At 39.4% G+C, this 18,223-nt stretch overlaps 1 protein-coding gene across 1 annotated transcript in view; it reads left to right on the top strand.

The window, feature by feature from the left end:
- The window catches only part of LOC136866645 (nose resistant to fluoxetine protein 6-like), a 188,418-nt gene that overhangs the window by 117,264 nt on the left and 52,931 nt on the right, over positions 1-18,223 (top strand). Inside the window, exons 6-7 of the mRNA XM_068226790.1 lie at positions 22-157; positions 5,530-5,719. Coding sequence (XP_068082891.1) covers positions 22-157; positions 5,530-5,719 — 326 coding nt within the window. The remainder of the gene's footprint in view (positions 1-21; positions 158-5,529; positions 5,720-18,223) is intronic.

The following is an 18,223-nucleotide window of genomic DNA, read 5'->3' as shown; positions in this document are numbered from 1 at the left end:
TAATGAATATTCTTGTTCCAGAGGAAACAAAGTAAAGGAAAGTGCCCACCTGTATAATTCTACTGAAACCCGATTCGCACCGTGGCTCATGGGCATTTGGTTAGGATACATCATGCACCGGATAAAGGCCGGCCAGCTGACCGTCAAGATGAACAAGGTATGTCTCAAACTTACGGTACAGTCCGATGTTTGTAACAAAGACCAGAGAAGGTATGGGTCGAGGGTTAAACAGCCAAGCGGAATTCCTTAATTGAATTGGCAGATTTGAGAATCAATCAATCAATCAATCAATCAATCAATCAATCAATCAATCAATCAATCAATCAATCAATCAATCAATCAATCAATCAATCAATCAATCAATCAATCAATCAATCAATCAATCAATCAATCAATCAATCAATCAATCAATCAATCAATCAATCAATCAATCAATCAATCAATCAATCAATCAATCAATCAATCAATCAATCAATCAATCAATCAATCAATCAATCAATCAATCATCTTTATTTAAGGCCGTCATCCAGAAGGCAGATTCTCTATCAATTTTTTACATAGCTTTTTCTTGAACTTTCACAGAAGTTGGAAATTTATCGAGCATTTCCCTTGAAAAAATTATTCCAATCCCAGTTTTTTGTTCTTATAAACCAGAGTGCTCAGCTGGGCGCCCGCTGAGGTTAGCCCGGTGCGGCCAGCCTGGCCTGACGTAAATGCGGGCAGCTTACGTAGCAAGCATACGTCACAGTGAAGCGAGAGAGTGAACGCACTTTGCTGGGAAGGGGACTGGGACGTTCGATAGTGATTACAAAGCTCTCCTCCACTACGCAGCGTAATGCTCATTCGGGAATTGTATTTGTAAAACCCGCTATAATCGTAAGAAAACTGACCTTTTCAAGATATTCCGGTCTGATTTATACTGCGCTCGATATGAACAGTCAGTTTTATTTTCTTATATCCAAACAGGGTCTGTATTATAAACCTAGATAGAGCACACAGTGTTTGAACTCTGCGTTACAGCAGCTGCCTCGGCCCAAGTAACGTCGCGCGCGGTCGCCCTGCTTTAAGCGTGTATACAATCTTATACGAAATCCTACCTTATAAACGATGCTGTGTCATCCTTCATAATGAGGGACTTCATAAATACCATTAGGATTTTTCGCACACCAATAGCGAGAGTTATGACTGTTCACACAACCATTAAGATGAACCCAGACCTCATCCGAAAAGATTACAAGGTGTGGGACGATTACTCGGTGATGCAAGATGCCACTCACAATATCTCACTAATGTGGCTGGATCAGCAGTGGGCCCATATAAAGCTGTACGGTTTGATGTGTAACAGCTTTGTAGCTCTCTGTGCAGGAGAAAGCGAAACCCCTACTTGTTGTGCTAATTTTGTGTGTGGTTTATTCGGTGACCGTTCAAGATCCGGACTAATGTAATCAAGGTTTTCCTCTGTAAAAACTGTTCATGTGCGCGCATGGTTTTTATTGAGCACTGAGCCAGTATTTTTCAAATGTATTTATAGTTGAGTGAATCTGTGGTCATAAAGGTGGCACCTCGCCGCGAAATTGTTAAACAAGTGCATCGCGTTCCCGCCGAGCCGACTCGTACTTAAAATAACTTTTACATACGAGAATGCGGTGTTGCAATGATAACTGTCTCACCATGTAACAGCTGAGATTCAGTCTGGCTATCGATGCTAGGACCAACAGGTGCACGCTCCCTGCAAGGTCAAGAAATATGCGCGTGCTTCCCGTACAGCTGCTTAGGTCTCGGAGAGTAGAAACGCCGCTGGACGGGCTGAGATTATAAGAGAGACATTGTACATTCAAATAAAACTAACACGTTATAATTTTTGTGTTACAGTTGACAAAGGCACAAGGGTTTAAGCGTACAAGCTACGATTTACAATTCCATTAAATCCAGTATATCCATTAAAGAAAAGTAACATTTACGTTATTCACTCTAAAAAAACAATAATATATTTATAAAATTCAACAAGTTTACTGCTTGATTTTGCACAGTGTTGTAGTGTTGTGTGACATTCCTTGTTCACTGAATTTCTGAAAATAGTATCGTATTTACACGAATAATCCCCGCATGATTTTTTAAAATTTGAGGCACGAAATTGGGGTGCTGGTTTCATTTGTGTCAATGTTGGAAACACGCTCCTGGTTCACCTAGTTTTCGATATTAGGTGTACAGTTATGCTTTGTCTATCCGCAAATGGAAGAAAACTGCCCCCATATGTCATATTTAAACGGAAAACAACCCAGACTTTTAATTTGAAACTGCCTTGACATTTTAAAAAATTAGTATTTTACACAGTAATTTAAATTCAAAATTTCTTCCTGTCACGAGAAAATGCGTGTTCCGTAACGTGCAGGGGTAGCTTTCCGCACTTTCACTCTCTTCGGTGTGCTGACAGTTTGTTTCATAGCTGCTAAGTTCGAGTGAAATCGTAATTCTTTTGATTTCAGCGTTTTAAGGAACGGCACAGTATCACGTAACAGACAGTGTGCTGTCACAGAACAAATAATGTTTACCAAAGACAATAATTATATGTGGAAACGGAGCAACCCACCCCAATAGTAGATTAAATCAAAGGCCAGGAACTAGTATTAACACAATGTTTCAGCTCTCTTTCCTATGTCTTATGAAATGAGCCAAACCATTAATCTTAAATGGATACGGTATGTTAAATAACCTGTTAATTAAAAATCTAATTGTAAAATGAATAATTTGTAGATTGAAAATTAGTTACTGGTTAAGGTAGTAATCCTAAATTGAGGTACCTCAAATGCTCAAGAATTCTAGTTCTTGAGAATTAAAGATTTAAAATATGTGCAGAAGAACTTATTGCTCCCAAATGGGCTAGTGTACCGTATCCGGAACCTCAAAATTACAACGGCTTGGTTAAATCGGGAATGTAGATTAGGCTATTCCATTTAGTGTGTAAGATGTACGAGACAGGAGAAGTCCCATCCGATTTTCGGTATTCCCAAGAAAGCCGGTGCTGACAGGTATGAAAACTATCGCACCATTAGTTTAGCATCTCATGCCTGCAAAATTTTAACACGTATTATTTACAGAAGAATGGAAAAACAAGTTGAAGCTGAGTTGGGAGAAGATCATTTTGGCTTCAGAAGAAATGTAGGAACACGTGAAGCAATCCTGACTTTACGTCTGATCTTGGAGGATCGAATCAAGAAGGACAAGCCCATGTGCATGGCATTCGTAGATCTAGAAAAGGCATTCGATAATGTTGATTGGACCAAGCTATTTAAGATTCTGAAGGTGATTGGGATCAGATACCGAGAACGAAGAATTATCTACAATCTGTATAAAAAACAGTCTGCAGTGATAAGAATTGAGGGCTTTGAAAAAGAATCAGCAATCCAGAAAGGAGTGAGGCAAGGCTGCAGCTTGTCCCCCTCCTTTTCATTATTTACGTAGAACAGGCAGTAAAGGGAATCAAAAAGGAATTTGGAAAGGGAATCACAATCCAAGGAGAGGAAATCAAAACCTTCATGTTTTTCAACCCGGAAACCAATTGTGAGTTTTATCCAGGATCATAGTTGACTCTTCCAGACATTATTTTTTGCTAAGAACACGAAATTCCATCGGACTCCACCTCCATGTTGATCCAGACTACCGAAAGTCGTTCGTCTCTTGTCTGCCTTAATTATTTGCTTCATTGTTGCAGTTCAGGCTTGCAGCCGCCAGGAGCGCCACCAACTGGATGAGGCTTAGTAAATAGTTACGCCAACAGGCAGCGTTGCGATGCACATCACCTACGTTTCTTCGTAACTTAAGAAATTATAACACCACATTCAAAATATTGCCTAATAATATTAAGTTAATTAGTAATGACACAGTGCAAAGAAGCAGAATCCGCGAACACTGGTGATTCTCTTTGGCGATACCGACAGATGGCGAAAAAGCGTCGCTCATGATTATAATCAATTCGTACTCAACAAACAGTATTGTTTTTGCTAGTTGCTTTACGTCGCACCGACACAGATAGGTCTTATGGCGACGATGGGACAGGAAAGGGCTAGGAGTTGGAAGGAAGCGGTCGTGGACTTAAATAAGGTACGCCCCAGCATTTGCCTGGTGTGAAAATGGGAAACCACGGAAAACCATTTTCAGGGCTGCCGACAGTGGGGTTCGAACCTACTATCTCCCGAATACTGGATACTGGCCGCACTTAAGCGACTGCAGCTATCGAGCTCGGTAAACAGTATTGTCAGTGCCAATGAAACGGCATTGGTTTTTTATGCTTACCTCAAACGGACTTTCTAAAAGGAGATGGGGTCACTGTACTGTGTTGCAATGCCGGCGGAAGCGAAAGACTTCCTCCCCGCATCATAGGAAAGTTCAATAAGCCACGATGTTTTAAAGGCACCAGGTAGTTTTCATGCAAATACAAGACATCTAGAAATGCATTAAGTGCAGTAATACATTGAATAAAGTATTTCCACAGGGGAGTGAGCAGAGACTTGTCACCTTGGAATACTTTTTTCCTTTTCTTCTTTCGTTGCGTGAGGTTATGTTTGTCAGCGAGTTATCCAAGTGCATTATTTGAATACTGTAAATGCACCTTTTTGGATACATTTTGGAAATAGTTCTTTTCTATTGCATTTGGAAGGTTTAAACTGTGAATCAATATTAATTGCATGCAGTAACGGATCTTAGAATATTTTTTTGACGTGGCAAGGGTTGGAATTTCTGAAGTACGAGTTGGTGGTTAATTCGAAATCACGTAATTCGAAGTCCGATTTTTGTGTCCCAACGATTTCGAATTAGTAAGGTTTTACCATGTCGTAAAACTAACATCCGAGTTCGCCGGTGTGCCTGTTTCAACTGTTTTCATTACAAGAAAAAGAATTATCCGCCACCGTCGTGTTAATATCCGCCTAAAGAAAGGAGCGGGTGTGAAAAGTGTTTTAGAAGTGGTGTGCAACGAATTTGTTAGTAATTTAGGAGATGTTACTAGTGATACAAGAGACAACGAATCTTTCGATCTAGAGGGAATAGAGCCTACTGCAAGTTTGGATTAATGAAATAACTAGGCCTGCTTGATAATTTTCATAGCAAATATATTTTATAGCAGTCATAATGTATTTCTCAAATATGTTCAGGCAATGCAGCAATATCCGTAAATCCACACGTTCATATTTGCGTAAAGACCAAGTGGACCTCACGTTTATGCCTATGTTACTCTTTCAATGGAAGGAATTTTAGTTCATTTATTTCATTTTCTAAATGAGCCTTCCTAAAATGTAATGTGCGAGGATTATTTGTCCGCGGGTATTATTCGGGTAAATACGGTATTTAAAACTTTCAGGTGTATGATGTCAATAGCTAGCCTCTAAATAGTGAGAGAGTTTCATTTAATTCTGTCTTGCCACTGGTTATCACCTCTTCGTTTTTAAACCGCCATTCTTCCCTCACAAGGAACTGGTAATCGAGAAAATTGAATCCCTGTTATATTCATCGGTGTATTGTTTTCTGCTGCAGGCTGTGGTGGTAGTCCTGTGGCTGTATGTAATCATCGTAGCCCTTAGTTGTGCCTTGTCTGTACACTCCTATATGCTGACGACGCATGTGTACAGGCGCTTCGAAGACTCATTGTATAACAGCACAATTCGTATTTTGTGGACGTCTGCAGTAGGTCTCACCATATTGGCATGCACCACTGGGTATGGAGGTAAGTGTTTAAATTTGAAACATTAGAGTGGTTGTATAAGAGATTAAAAGAAACTCCTTTCTCCTCTTTAGTCATTTTAAACACTTTTTGGAAGCGGTTCAGTAAAATTCCATATTCAACACAGAGACTTGCAAGGCTCTGTACTAAGTATTTTTCTCTTCCGTGTACGAATACACTATTTAGTTGGTTAACAAACAAAACCTCGTATACCACAATGCTCCTTCTATCCATTATTTTCCTTAAGACTGGTCACGCCTCCCAGCCACATATGGATATGCTGTCCATCAGAACAATTTTCGTTGTGACCATTTTAGTACAAATACATGAAAAGGAAAATGAACTTTAAAACATTACACTGTCGGAGTGTGTAAATACCTCATGAAAATACACATTCCTACAATACGGTAAGGTTAATTTTCCTTTCGACTTTAGCGTAGGAAAATGAATAGAAAAAATTGTTCTGATGGACTGCATATTAAGATGTGGCTGGGAGGCGTGACTTGTCTTAAGGAGAGTAATGGTCAGAGAAGGACATTATGGGGTACAAGAGTTTGTTCCTTAAGCGACGATTAGTTTTATAACATAGGGCCTAATGATTTTCAATTTTATATACAGGTTCTATCAAACTTTTAAATGATACAAATATGATCGAAGAGCTCAATGTACTATGTAGGAAAAAGAAAGCAGTCTGGTACTTGAATGTTCCTTTGTAAATAAGCTGTTGGTAAATGAAAAAACTCACGCAATGATATTTAAAATCAGTTAAATCATGAAAATGAACGGGAGGATTTATCAGGAATACACTTAGATCTGAATCTAAAAGAGAATGCTCACACTGATTTTATTTGAAGAAAACCAACGCAGACTGTGTTGAAAGATTCCAATTATGATTATAGATCTTGAAATAAGGTGTGGTTATTATGATATAAAATTAGCGTTTCCAAGACTCAAACGTTTTCAGATCAACATTGCTAGGTGGGCTCAAGATATATTAATCATAGGCTGGGAATAACGGACTTGAAAGTAGCAAGAATGATTTCTGGTAATAGAAGTCCGTGTAATTTGAACTGATAATATGTTTGGTACTTGCAAGTTTGGTCACCCCCTGTCTGAGGCAAGGTCAGCAGGACAACTGAGGGTTGCTTTCTTCCTGGAATTTATTTTACTAGTGAACTTCAGACAGAAAGGAGAAGAGGAAAACTATCATAATACTCACATTCCTCGTAACCTTATCCGGTAACATGTAAGTGTACTGTGAAGTAGTTAGTTTCATCGAAGAGGCTAGTAGTATAATAGGACAGTTCGGGCGCCGCCTCCTCCTCCGGGCTCCCAGGGGCCCCTCCGCCTCCACCTCATGGGAGGCCCTCCCAGAGGCCCCGTCCGCCTCCGCCTCACGGGGGCCCTCCCAGAGGCCTCCTCCGCCTCCTCCTCCCGAGGGGCCTTCCCAGAGGCCTCCTCCGCCTCCCGCGGGAAATTTGAATTGGTAAACAAAGCCACGCGCTTTCTGACAGCTGTCATCGACAACAACGCATCGCTAACCTCACTGCTGCCATCTTGACGGCCCTAAACCTCAGTGGTACCAACTTAACCTCACTAGCGCGAGATAAACAAAGCCACGTGCTTTTTGACAGCCACGTGCTTTTTGACAGACAACAACACATCGCTAACCTCACTGCTGCCATCTTGACGGGCCTAAACCTCAGTAGTACCAACTTAACCTAACTAGCGCGAGATAAACAAAGCCACGTGCTTTTTTGACAACCACGTGCTTTTTGACAGCTATCATCGACAACAACGCATCGCTAACTTCAGCGTTACCATCTTGACGGACCTAAACCTTAGTGGTACCAACTTAACCTAACTAGCGCGAGATTTGAATCGGTAAACAAATCCACGTGCTTTTTGACAGCTGACATCCGCCAAGTTTTATCAACAGAGCACAGTGCTGCCCTTTTTAGCTACTTACATTTGAAATGTGGTGGCGGATAATTTGAAAAATGCTTTTTGATAGCAGCCATCTTTAATCGACAGAGCACCGTGCTGCACTCTGGTGACAGACAATTCCACGTGACAGCAGCCAGCTTTAATCAAGAGAGCACAGGGCTGCACTCTATGTGGTGGCGGCAATTTGAAAAATTTCACGTGCTCTTGCTTGGAAACAAAGCCACGTGCTTTTTTTGACAGCTACCATCCGCCATGTTTAATCAAGAGAGCACCGTGCTGCACTCTCTAGTTGAAATGTGGTGGCGGCAATTTGAAAAATTCCACGTGCTCTTGTTTGGAAACAATGCCACATGGTTATTTGACAGCTGCCATCCGCCATCTTTAATCTATAGAGCACAGTGCTGCCCTCTTTAGCTGAAATGTGGTGGCGGATAATTTGAAAAATGATTTTTGACAGCAGCCAACTTTAATCCAGAGAGCACCGTGCTGCCCTCTTCAGCTAGATACCTGTGGTGGCAGGCAATTCCACGTGACAGCAGCCATCTTTAATCAAGAGAGCACCGTGCTGCCCTCTTTGTGGTGGCGGGAAATTCCACGTGCTCTTGTTTGGAAACAAACTCACGTGCTTTTTTCTGACAGCTGTCATTCGCCATCTTGCATCACAAACCTCAGTGCTGTACTCTTGAGCTAGATACCATTGAAATGTGGTGGCGGCAAATTCTACATTTTCTTGTTTGGAAACAAACCTATGCGCTTTTTTGACAGCTATCATCCGCCATCTTTAAACCAGAGAGCACCGTGCTGCCCTCTTTAGCTAATTACCTTTGAAATGTGGTGGCGGTAAATTCTACGCGCTCTACAAATTCATGTGCTTTTCTGACAGCTGTCATCCGCCATCTTTAATCCAGAGAGAACAGTGCTGCACTCTATGTGGTGGCGGCGGCAAATTCCACGTGCTCTTCAGCTGTCATCCACCATCTTTAATCAAGAGAGCACCGTGCTGCCCTCTTTGTGGTGGCGGATAATTTGAGAAATTCTTTTTTGACAAGCAGCCATCTTTAATCCAGAGAGATCAGTGCTGCCCTCTTTAGCTACTTACCTTCGAGGCGGTTAATTTGAAAAATTATATTTGACAAGCTGCCATCTTTAATGAAAAGAGCATCGTGCTGCTATCTTGCGGGTAATTTTTACGTCACAGCTGTCATCCACCATCTTGCATTGCTAACCTTAATGCTGCCCTCTTTAGCTACTTACCTTTGAAAAAGAAATCTATTTGACAAGCTGTCATCCGCCATCTTGCATTGCAAACGTCAGTGCTGCACTCTTTAGTTGAAATGTGGTAGCGGATAATTTGAAAAAAATTCTTTTTTGACAAGCAGCCATCTTTAAACTACAGAACACCGTGCTGCTATCTTTATCGTAGTAGCGAGCAATTTAATATCTAGATGCTTTTCTAACAGCTGTCATCCGCCATCGTGCATCGCAAACCTCAGTGCTGCACTCTTTAGTTGAAATGTGGTGGCGGATAATTTGAAAAAATCTTTTTGACAAACAGCCATATTTAGCTACCGCCATCTTACATCGCTTACCTCGGTGCTGCACTCTTTAGTTGAAATGTGGTGGTGGTAAATTCGAACAAGTTTAATATACTTCTTACCTTGTTGTTATTCCTTTTCGGAATCATCATCATCATGAGGTACTAGAGAAAGTTCATTCATACACTGTGTACAGTGTTCAATCCTCGGATTTGGTCCATCCCAATCATCATCACCATTTTCTCCTCGATGCATGTAATGTCGTTGACAAGTTCTGCATAAAGCTACTTCGATCGACATCTTACTGTGTAGAGGAAGAATGTCCCAAAATTATGTACGTAAGAGGCAGCGTACGTAGATAAAAATCATTGTGGTAAGTATTGAATAAGATGTTTCGGCATCGACGATCTATGTTTATAGAACTTAATAGCCTCACTCACTCGTGTAAGATAAATAAGATGTTGCGTATGAGCATGCAAATAGCATGCACATTTGCAGTTTTGTTCCATAGCGTACGATGACGAAGCACACACTAATGAAAATGATAAAGAGCTATTCTTATTTATAGTCTCGTAACAATATTCGTTAGCGGATGATAGGTAGCATCACTCATATGAATAATAAGACAATAGGCTGCTGTGTTAGCAGGAATGTTTTCAGATGTTTCAAATTCTAAACGAATATCAACTGGAGATTCTTTTATAAATTCTTCATGATAATAGCAGTCTATAACAACAATCGGTGCTTTATTTTTAAATTCTTGAGGTGTAAATAGCGGACGATCTTCTTTCTGATAATACGATGATTGAAATTTACAAAACATGTCATAGAGCATCCCAAACTTATTTTTCTCAAAGTTAATGTCTATGTTTTCGTAGGGATACGTAATTCCGTTGAGATATAGTCTAACGTGTCTTAATTTACAGTGATCAAACAGTGAGCTATCTTTTACGTGATTGAATTTACGATTAGTTTGAAATCCAAAAATAATGTACAAGGGCTTCTCAGTAAAACGTGATGTTTTAACAGCCCAGCTATGCTTGTTTGTAGGTAGTAACACAGGATATTCATGCAGCTCCCAACTTCTAAAACATATAGGTAATGGTGTATCATTTTCTACAATCTTGAGCAATCGAAGTTTTTCATGATCAGATAAGGTTACATGTGGAATCCTCCACAGTATACGATGCAGTGTTATTTTCGATTCTCCTGGTGTTTCTACTGCTTTAAGAGAATTGTAATCACTTCGATCACGGATTAGAATAAGCTCTTGTTTTGCGTTGATTATAATACGTGTAAAGTCTTCTGCGAATCCAAAAATATGTTTCAGTGATAACATACCCGTAAAAGTACCATCCTCATTAATCATCCAGTTGTTAGTAGCTTTTGGACACCATTCAGCCATCCGCAAAAAGATTACTTTCTTCGTCACAGAAAGAAGGGTAGAGTTTCATTGCACTTGTAATACCAACATTCTTCGTTCGATCTATTTCAACATTATTTACTTCATATCGCTCTTCAGAAAAGAGAAAAGCTAGAGCATGGTTGTTTAGTTGTGAAGTGCTTGATCCACTTCCAACCGACTTTTCTAGTCGTCCTTCAATATAGAGGTAGCTTTCGTGTGGTAAGTTGTATACGTCTTGCTGATTAATAATAAAATGAATTTCATCATTGTTATTTAAACCAAACGTAAAAGGTTGATAGGAATGAAGCTCACTTCGTACTACACCTTCACGACTTTCTACTGTATTCGTAATGTCTAGCATTTCTTCCATTCTGTTGTAGTAGTGTATATCCTAAATCTTGGAGTATCTGCTTATGGGTATCTGTTAACTCGATGAGTCTCTGCACACATGTAGTATGTCTTCGGAATGTACACCGTGTTTTATAGACGGTTTTCATACTGGTTTAAGATGTAGTTTGTAAGCTACGTACGCGTGCTGATCTAAATGAATAAGCTGATTATGTTTATTTACAAGTCTAAGAGTAATGTTGCTAATGTGTTTTACAGACACAGGATGATAAAGAACTACTGCTGGTTTCTCACAAATAGTATATCCACGTTCCTCTGTAACAATAAAGTCGTGCAGGACGTGCGGAGGTTGTAGATTACTATTCAAGTCTGTAATAATATTACAAGTAATGTTCACATTATAATCATCGAAGAGTTTTGTAGGTTGATCAGACTCGTAACGTACGTTCGGTAGGAGCTCCCTCGATGAAAATCCAAGCAGTGGTCCAATCGAATCAGGTTGTGATTTGAAGTCAATCTTAAATGATGATTCAATAACACATTTATGTGTAATGTTGCTTATAGTGATTGAGAACTTGTAATTATGATTACTGAAACTATCTTCCCCAAACTGATCAATTAACGTACTTTCAATATAGTCGTGTATATCGTCTACTGTATAACTACCTGAGGGTAGTGTTAGCACATACTCATCGTAATAGAACTTGTTTACACCATCACGCACATTATAGATTTTATTGTAGCTTTCAAACGATACTAGTCCAAGTCTATGCGGGTGATAACTAAGTTCGATTGGTGGATTAAAATAGACGGTTGCTTCAGGTCCTTCTCCACGTACAGCAAACGTTCTTTCACTGTTCGTCATGACGTAGACACGAATGCACTTTCTCTACTGTCTGGATTTGATATAAGAACATAAGACATAATCGTCCGCACATGCGTGTATTAAAGTTTTGCACACGGTTTTTATTGTAAACAATGTCTGCACTGCTTCCGAAATAACGTATGAGCTCAAAAGGAGGAGGTAAGTCTCCATAGCTATCAAAATACCATACTTTAGATTTACGTTTTACATAAGCAACGTAATGAGTTCCAGGTCCACGACTGTCGTCCAAGTTAATTACGGCACTTTCACGTTCACGTGGGCGCGCTGGTAGTTGATCGCGCATATACACTCCTCGAAAATAATGAATTCCTAGTTGTTTAGCAAACGTAAAAACTACATCATGCGTTAGAGCTCGATGTGGCAGTGCATTCAGTAGACGTTTTTTGGAGAAATGTAGATACCAAGCCCTTTCTTGTATGGCGCTAGCTTCATGTTCACACCTTTGCCTCGTAACGCAATTGCCTCCATCGTCTTGTTATGACGTTCACTCTCTTTCAACTGTTGTTTCGCTTCTTCTACGGCTTTGACAGTTCTCGCTACAGCACTAGCACCACCTAGCAATGACCCTAAAGCTGCTAAGCAAGCAAACAGCGCAGGAAGAAATCCTCCTCGTTTTGGTACAGGAATAATTCGTGCACGTTTACTAAATATTGCTCTGCACTTTGGAGAAATTCTCGCTCTTGCTGCGCGTAACGCCTTAGTAATAGCTACACGAGGATTGTATTCCCCTCGAATAGCTTTTCGCGCAGCGTTTATAACATCTTTCCATCCAACAGTTTTTACTTTCTTCTTCTTCTTCTTCTTCTTCTTCATGTCGTTTGGATATCGTTGTTTCACCATGCTGTACACGACTTTACTAGTCAAGAGCAAATCATAAACTAACCGTTGCCTCTTGTTTCGTTTAATATATATATTACTATTACGCACGTTATGATTCAGTTATCATGAAGATTATAAAGCAGCAAGACACACTACCTGTTACCGACATTGTACCACATCTCTTACCTGGTTCTAGTACAACTACAAGAAAACGTCATGGAACGTTGTTTCCTTTTACTGTTCGATGTATTATATCAGGTCCGTCGGGATGCGGGAAAACAAAATCTTTTACTCACACTTATTACTTCTGTAAATGGTGTACGCTTCGAGAATATTTACGTTTTCGCAAAGTTACTCTATCAGCCGCTATATACTATTCTACAAACTGTAATGCACGATCTAGTTAAAGATGAAGTAAGATATTTTAAATTTAATTCGCATGAGCAAGTACCATCACCAGACGATGTGCTTCCTAATTCTCTTATGATCTTTGATGATGTCGCAACAGAACAGCAAAACGTTATTCGTGCATTCTTTAGTATGGGTCGGCATAAATATGTTGATTGCATCTATTTGTGCCAAACCTATTCTCGTGTGCCTAAGCAGTTGATACGCGACAACGCAAATGTTATTGTGCTTTCTCCGCAAGATGAGCGCAACAAGCGATATGTGTATAACGATCATGTTAACACTGATATGACATTCGATGACTTTAAACGCATGTGTGCTAAATGTTGGTCATTACACCGTTACAGCTTTTTAGTTATTGATAAAGAAGGTGATGTACAGCATGGACGATATCGCATGGGTTTCGATCATTTTATATGCATTAACACAGAATTACAGTAACTACTAAATTAAAAACCATCATCATGTTAACATCTAGCAAGGAGATCACAAAACATATCATCCAAGCTCGAAACAATTTAATATCTAGATGCTTTTCTACTAGCTGTCATCCGCCATATTGCATCGCAAACCTCAGTGCTGCACACTTAGTTAAAATGTGGTGGCGGATAATTTGAAAAATCTTTATGACAAGCAGCCATCTTTAATCCAGAGGGAAAAGTGCTGCCATCTTTACCTACCGCCATCTTACATCGCTTACCTCGGTGCTGCACTCTTTAGTTGAAATGTGGTGGCGGATAATTTGAAAAATCTTTTTGACTAACAGCCATCTTTAGCTTCCGCCATCTTACACCGCTTACCTCGGTGCTGCACTCTTTAGTTGAAATGTGGTGGCGGTAAATTCGAACAAGTTTAATCATACATCGGGGGAGCTAGAGTAAGCACGTGCTGCAGTGATGACGTCATCATGCATGTTTAGACTTGTCCGTTTCCTTAAGAGTAAGTCGGTGTAAAGGAATGTGGTGGCGGTAAATTCGAACAAGTTTAAACATGCATCGGGAAAACTAGATTAAGCACGTGCTGCAGTGATGACGTTATTGTGCATGTTTAGACCTGATCGTTTTTCTTAAGAGTAAGTGGTGTAAAGCGATGCAATAAGTACGACATTTTTGAATGCGATCAAATATTTATTTACAAATGTACTACAACAGTGTTCTTTTTTGCTGCTGACAAGGTTGGTATGCTTCTTAAAAACGTATGCTTCTGAAATGCCTCCTGCAACATTCAAATTAAACAAAACATTTAGAAATATATTATACTAAGTATGTTCTGCTTTACAGAGAAGATAATATACTTCTTACCTTGTTGTTATTCCTTTTCGGAATCATCATCATCATGAGGTACTAGAGAAAGTTCATTCATACACTGTGTACAGTGTTCAATCCTCGGATTTGGTCCATCCCAATCATCATCACCATTTTCTCCTCGATGCATGTAATGTCGTTGACAAGTTCTGCATAAAGCTACTTCGATCGACATCTTACTGTGTAGAGGAAGAATGTCCCAAAATTATGTACGTAAGAGGCAGCGTACGTAGATAAAAATCATTGTGGTAAGTATTGAATAAGATGTTTCGGCATCGACGATCTATGTTTATAGAACTTAATAGCCTCACTCACTCGTGTAAGATAAATAAGATGTTGCGTATGAGCATGCAAATAGCATGCACATTTGCAGTTTTGTTCCATAGCGTACGATGACGAAGCACACACTAATGAAAATGATAAAGAGCTATTCTTATTTATAGTCTCGTAACAATATTCGTTAGCGGATGATAGGTAGCATCACTCATATGAATAATAAGACAATAGGCTGCTGTGTTAGCAGGAATGTTTTCAGATGTTTCAAATTCTAAACGAATATCAACTGGAGATTCTTTTATAAATTCTTCATGATAATAGCAGTCTATAACAACAATCGGTGCTTTATTTTTAAATTCTTGAGGTGTAAATAGCGGACGATCTTCTTTCTGATAATACGATGATTGAAATTTACAAAACATGTCATAGAGCATCCCAAACTTATTTTTCTCAAAGTTAATGTCTATGTTTTCGTAGGGATACGTAATTCCGTTGAGATATAGTCTAACGTGTCTTAATTTACAGTGATCAAACAGTGAGCTATCTTTTACGTGATTGAATTTACGATTAGTTTGAAATCCAAAAATAATGTACAAGGGCTTCTCAGTAAAACGTGATGTTTTAACAGCCCAGCTATGCTTGTTTGTAGGTAGTAACACAGGATATTCATGCAGCTCCCAACTTCTAAAACATATAGGTAATGGTGTATCATTTTCTACAATCTTGAGCAATCGAAGTTTTTCACGATCAGATAAGGTTACATGTGGAATCCTCCACAGTATACGATGCAGTGTTATTTTCGATTCTCCTGGTGTTTCTACTGCTTTAAGAGAATTGTAATCACTTCGATCACGGATTAGAATAAGCTCTTGTTTTGCGTTGATTATAATACGTGTAAAGTCTTCTGCGAATCCAAAAATATGTTTCAGTGATAACATACCCGTAAAAGTACCATCCTCATTAATCATCCAGTTGTTAGTAGCTTTTGGACACCATCCAGTCATCCGCAAAAAGATTACTTTCTTCGTCACAGAAAGAAGGGTAGAGTTTCATTGCACTTGTAATACCAACATTCTTCGTTCGATCTATTTCAACATTATTTACTTCATATCGCTCTTCAGAAAAGAGAAAAGCTAGAGCATGGTTGTTTAGTTGTGAAGTGCTTGATCCACTTCCATCCGACTTTTCTAGTCGTCCTTCAATATAGAGGTAGCTTTCGTGTGGTAAGTTGTATACGTCTTGCTGATTAATAATAAAATGAATTTCATCATTGTTATTTAAACCAAACGTAAAAGGTTGATAGGAATGAAGCTCACTTCGTACTACACCTTCACGACTTTCTACTGTATTCGTAATGTCTAGCATTTCTTCCATTCTGTTGTAGTAGTGTATATCCTAAATCTTGGAGTATCTGCTTATGGGTATCTGTTAACTCGATGAGTCTCTGCACACATGTAGTATGTCTTCGGAATGTACACCGTGTTTTATAGACGGTTTTCATACTGGTTTAAGATGTAGTTTGTAAGCTACGTACGCGTGCTGATCTAAATGAATAAGCTGATTATGTTTATTTACAAGTCTAAGAGTAATGTTGCTAATGTGTTTTACAGACACAGGATGATAAAGAACTACTGCTGGTTTCTCACAAATAGTATATCCACGTTCCTCTGTAACAATAAAGTCGTGCAGGACGTGCGGAGGTTGTAGATTACTATTCAAGTCTGTAATAATATTACAAGTAATGTTCACATTATAATCATCGAAGAGTTTTGTAGGTTGATCAGACTCGTAACGTACGTTCGGTAGGAGCTCCCTCGATGAAAATCCAAGCAGTGGTCCAATCGAATCAGGTTGTGATTTGAAGTCAATCTTAAATGATGATTCAATAACACATTTATGTGTAATGTTGCTTATAGTGATTGAGAACTTGTAATTATGATTACTGAAACTATCTTCCCCAAACTGATCAATTAACGTACTTTCAATATAGTCGTGTATATCGTCTACTGTATAACTACCTGAGGGTAGTGTTAGCACATACTCATCGTAATAGAACTTGTTTACACCATCACGCACATTATAGATTTTATTGTAGCTTTCAAACGATACTAGTCCAAGTCTATGCGGGTGATAACTAAGTTCGATTGGTGGATTAAAATAGACGGTTGCTTCAGGTCCTTCTCCACGTACAGCAAACGTTCTTTCACTGTTCGTCATGACGTAGACACGAATGCACTTTCTCTACTGTCTGGATTTGATATAAGAACATAAGACATAATCGTCCGCACATGCGTGTATTAAAGTTTTGCACACGGTTTTTATTGTAAACAATGTCTGCACTGCTTCCGAAATAACGTATGAGCTCAAAAGGAGGAGGTAAGTCTCCATAGCTATCAAAATACCATACTTTAGATTTACGTTTTACATAAGCAACGTAATGAGTTCCAGGTCCACGACTGTCGTCCAAGTTAATTACGGCACTTTCACGTTCACGTGGGCGCGCTGGTAGTTGATCGCGCATATACACTCCTCGAAAATAATGAATTCCTAGTTGTTTAGCAAACGTAAAAACTACATCATGCGTTAGAGCTCGATGTGGCAGTGCATTCAGTAGACGTTTTTTGGAGAAATGTAGATACCAAGCCCTTTCTTGTATGGCGCTAGCTTCATGTTCACACCTTTGCCTCGTAACGCAATTGCCTCCATCGTCTTGTTATGACGTTCACTCTCTTTCAACTGTTGTTTCGCTTCTTCTACGGCTTTGACAGTTCTCGCTACAGCACTAGCACCACCTAGCAATGACCCTAAAGCTGCTAAGCAAGCAAACAGCGCAGGAAGAAATCCTCCTCGTTTTGGTACAGGAATAATTCGTGCACGTTTACTAAATATTGCTCTGCACTTTGGAGAAATTCTCGCTCTTGCTGCGCGTAACGCCTTAGTAATAGCTACACGAGGATTGTATTCCCCTCGAATAGCTTTTCGCGCAGCGTTTATAACATCTTTCCATCCAACAGTTTTTACTTTCTTCTTCTTCTTCTTCTTCTTCTTCATGTCGTTTGGATATCGTTGTTTCACCATGCTGTACACGACTTTACTAGTCAAGAGCAAATCATAAACTAACCGTTGCCTCTTGTTTCGTTTAATATATATATTACTATTACGCACTTTATGATTCAGTTATCATGAAGATTATAAAGCAGCAAGACACACTACCTGTTACCGACATTGTACCACATCTCTTACCTGGTTCTAGTACAACTACAAGAAAACGTCATGGAACGTTGTTTCCTTTTACTGTTCGATGTATTATATCAGGTCCGTCGGGATGCGGGAAAACAAATCTTTTACTCACACTTATTACTTCTGTAAATGGTGTACGCTTCGAGAATATTTACGTTTTCGCAAAGTTACTCTATCAGCCGCTATATACTATTCTACAAACTGTAATGCACGATCTAGTTAAAGATGAAGTAAGATATTTTAAATTTAATTCGCATGAGCAAGTACCATCACCAGACGATGTGCTTCCTAATTCTCTTATGATCTTTGATGATGTCGCAACAGAACAGCAAAACGTTA

The sequence above is a fragment of the Anabrus simplex genome, chromosome 3 (assembly GCF_040414725.1).
Source record: "Anabrus simplex isolate iqAnaSimp1 chromosome 3, ASM4041472v1, whole genome shotgun sequence".
Lineage (NCBI taxonomy): Eukaryota > Metazoa > Arthropoda > Insecta > Orthoptera > Tettigoniidae > Anabrus > Anabrus simplex.
Note: the sequence above shows the minus strand (reverse complement) of the source record. Positions and strands in the feature narration are given on the sequence as shown.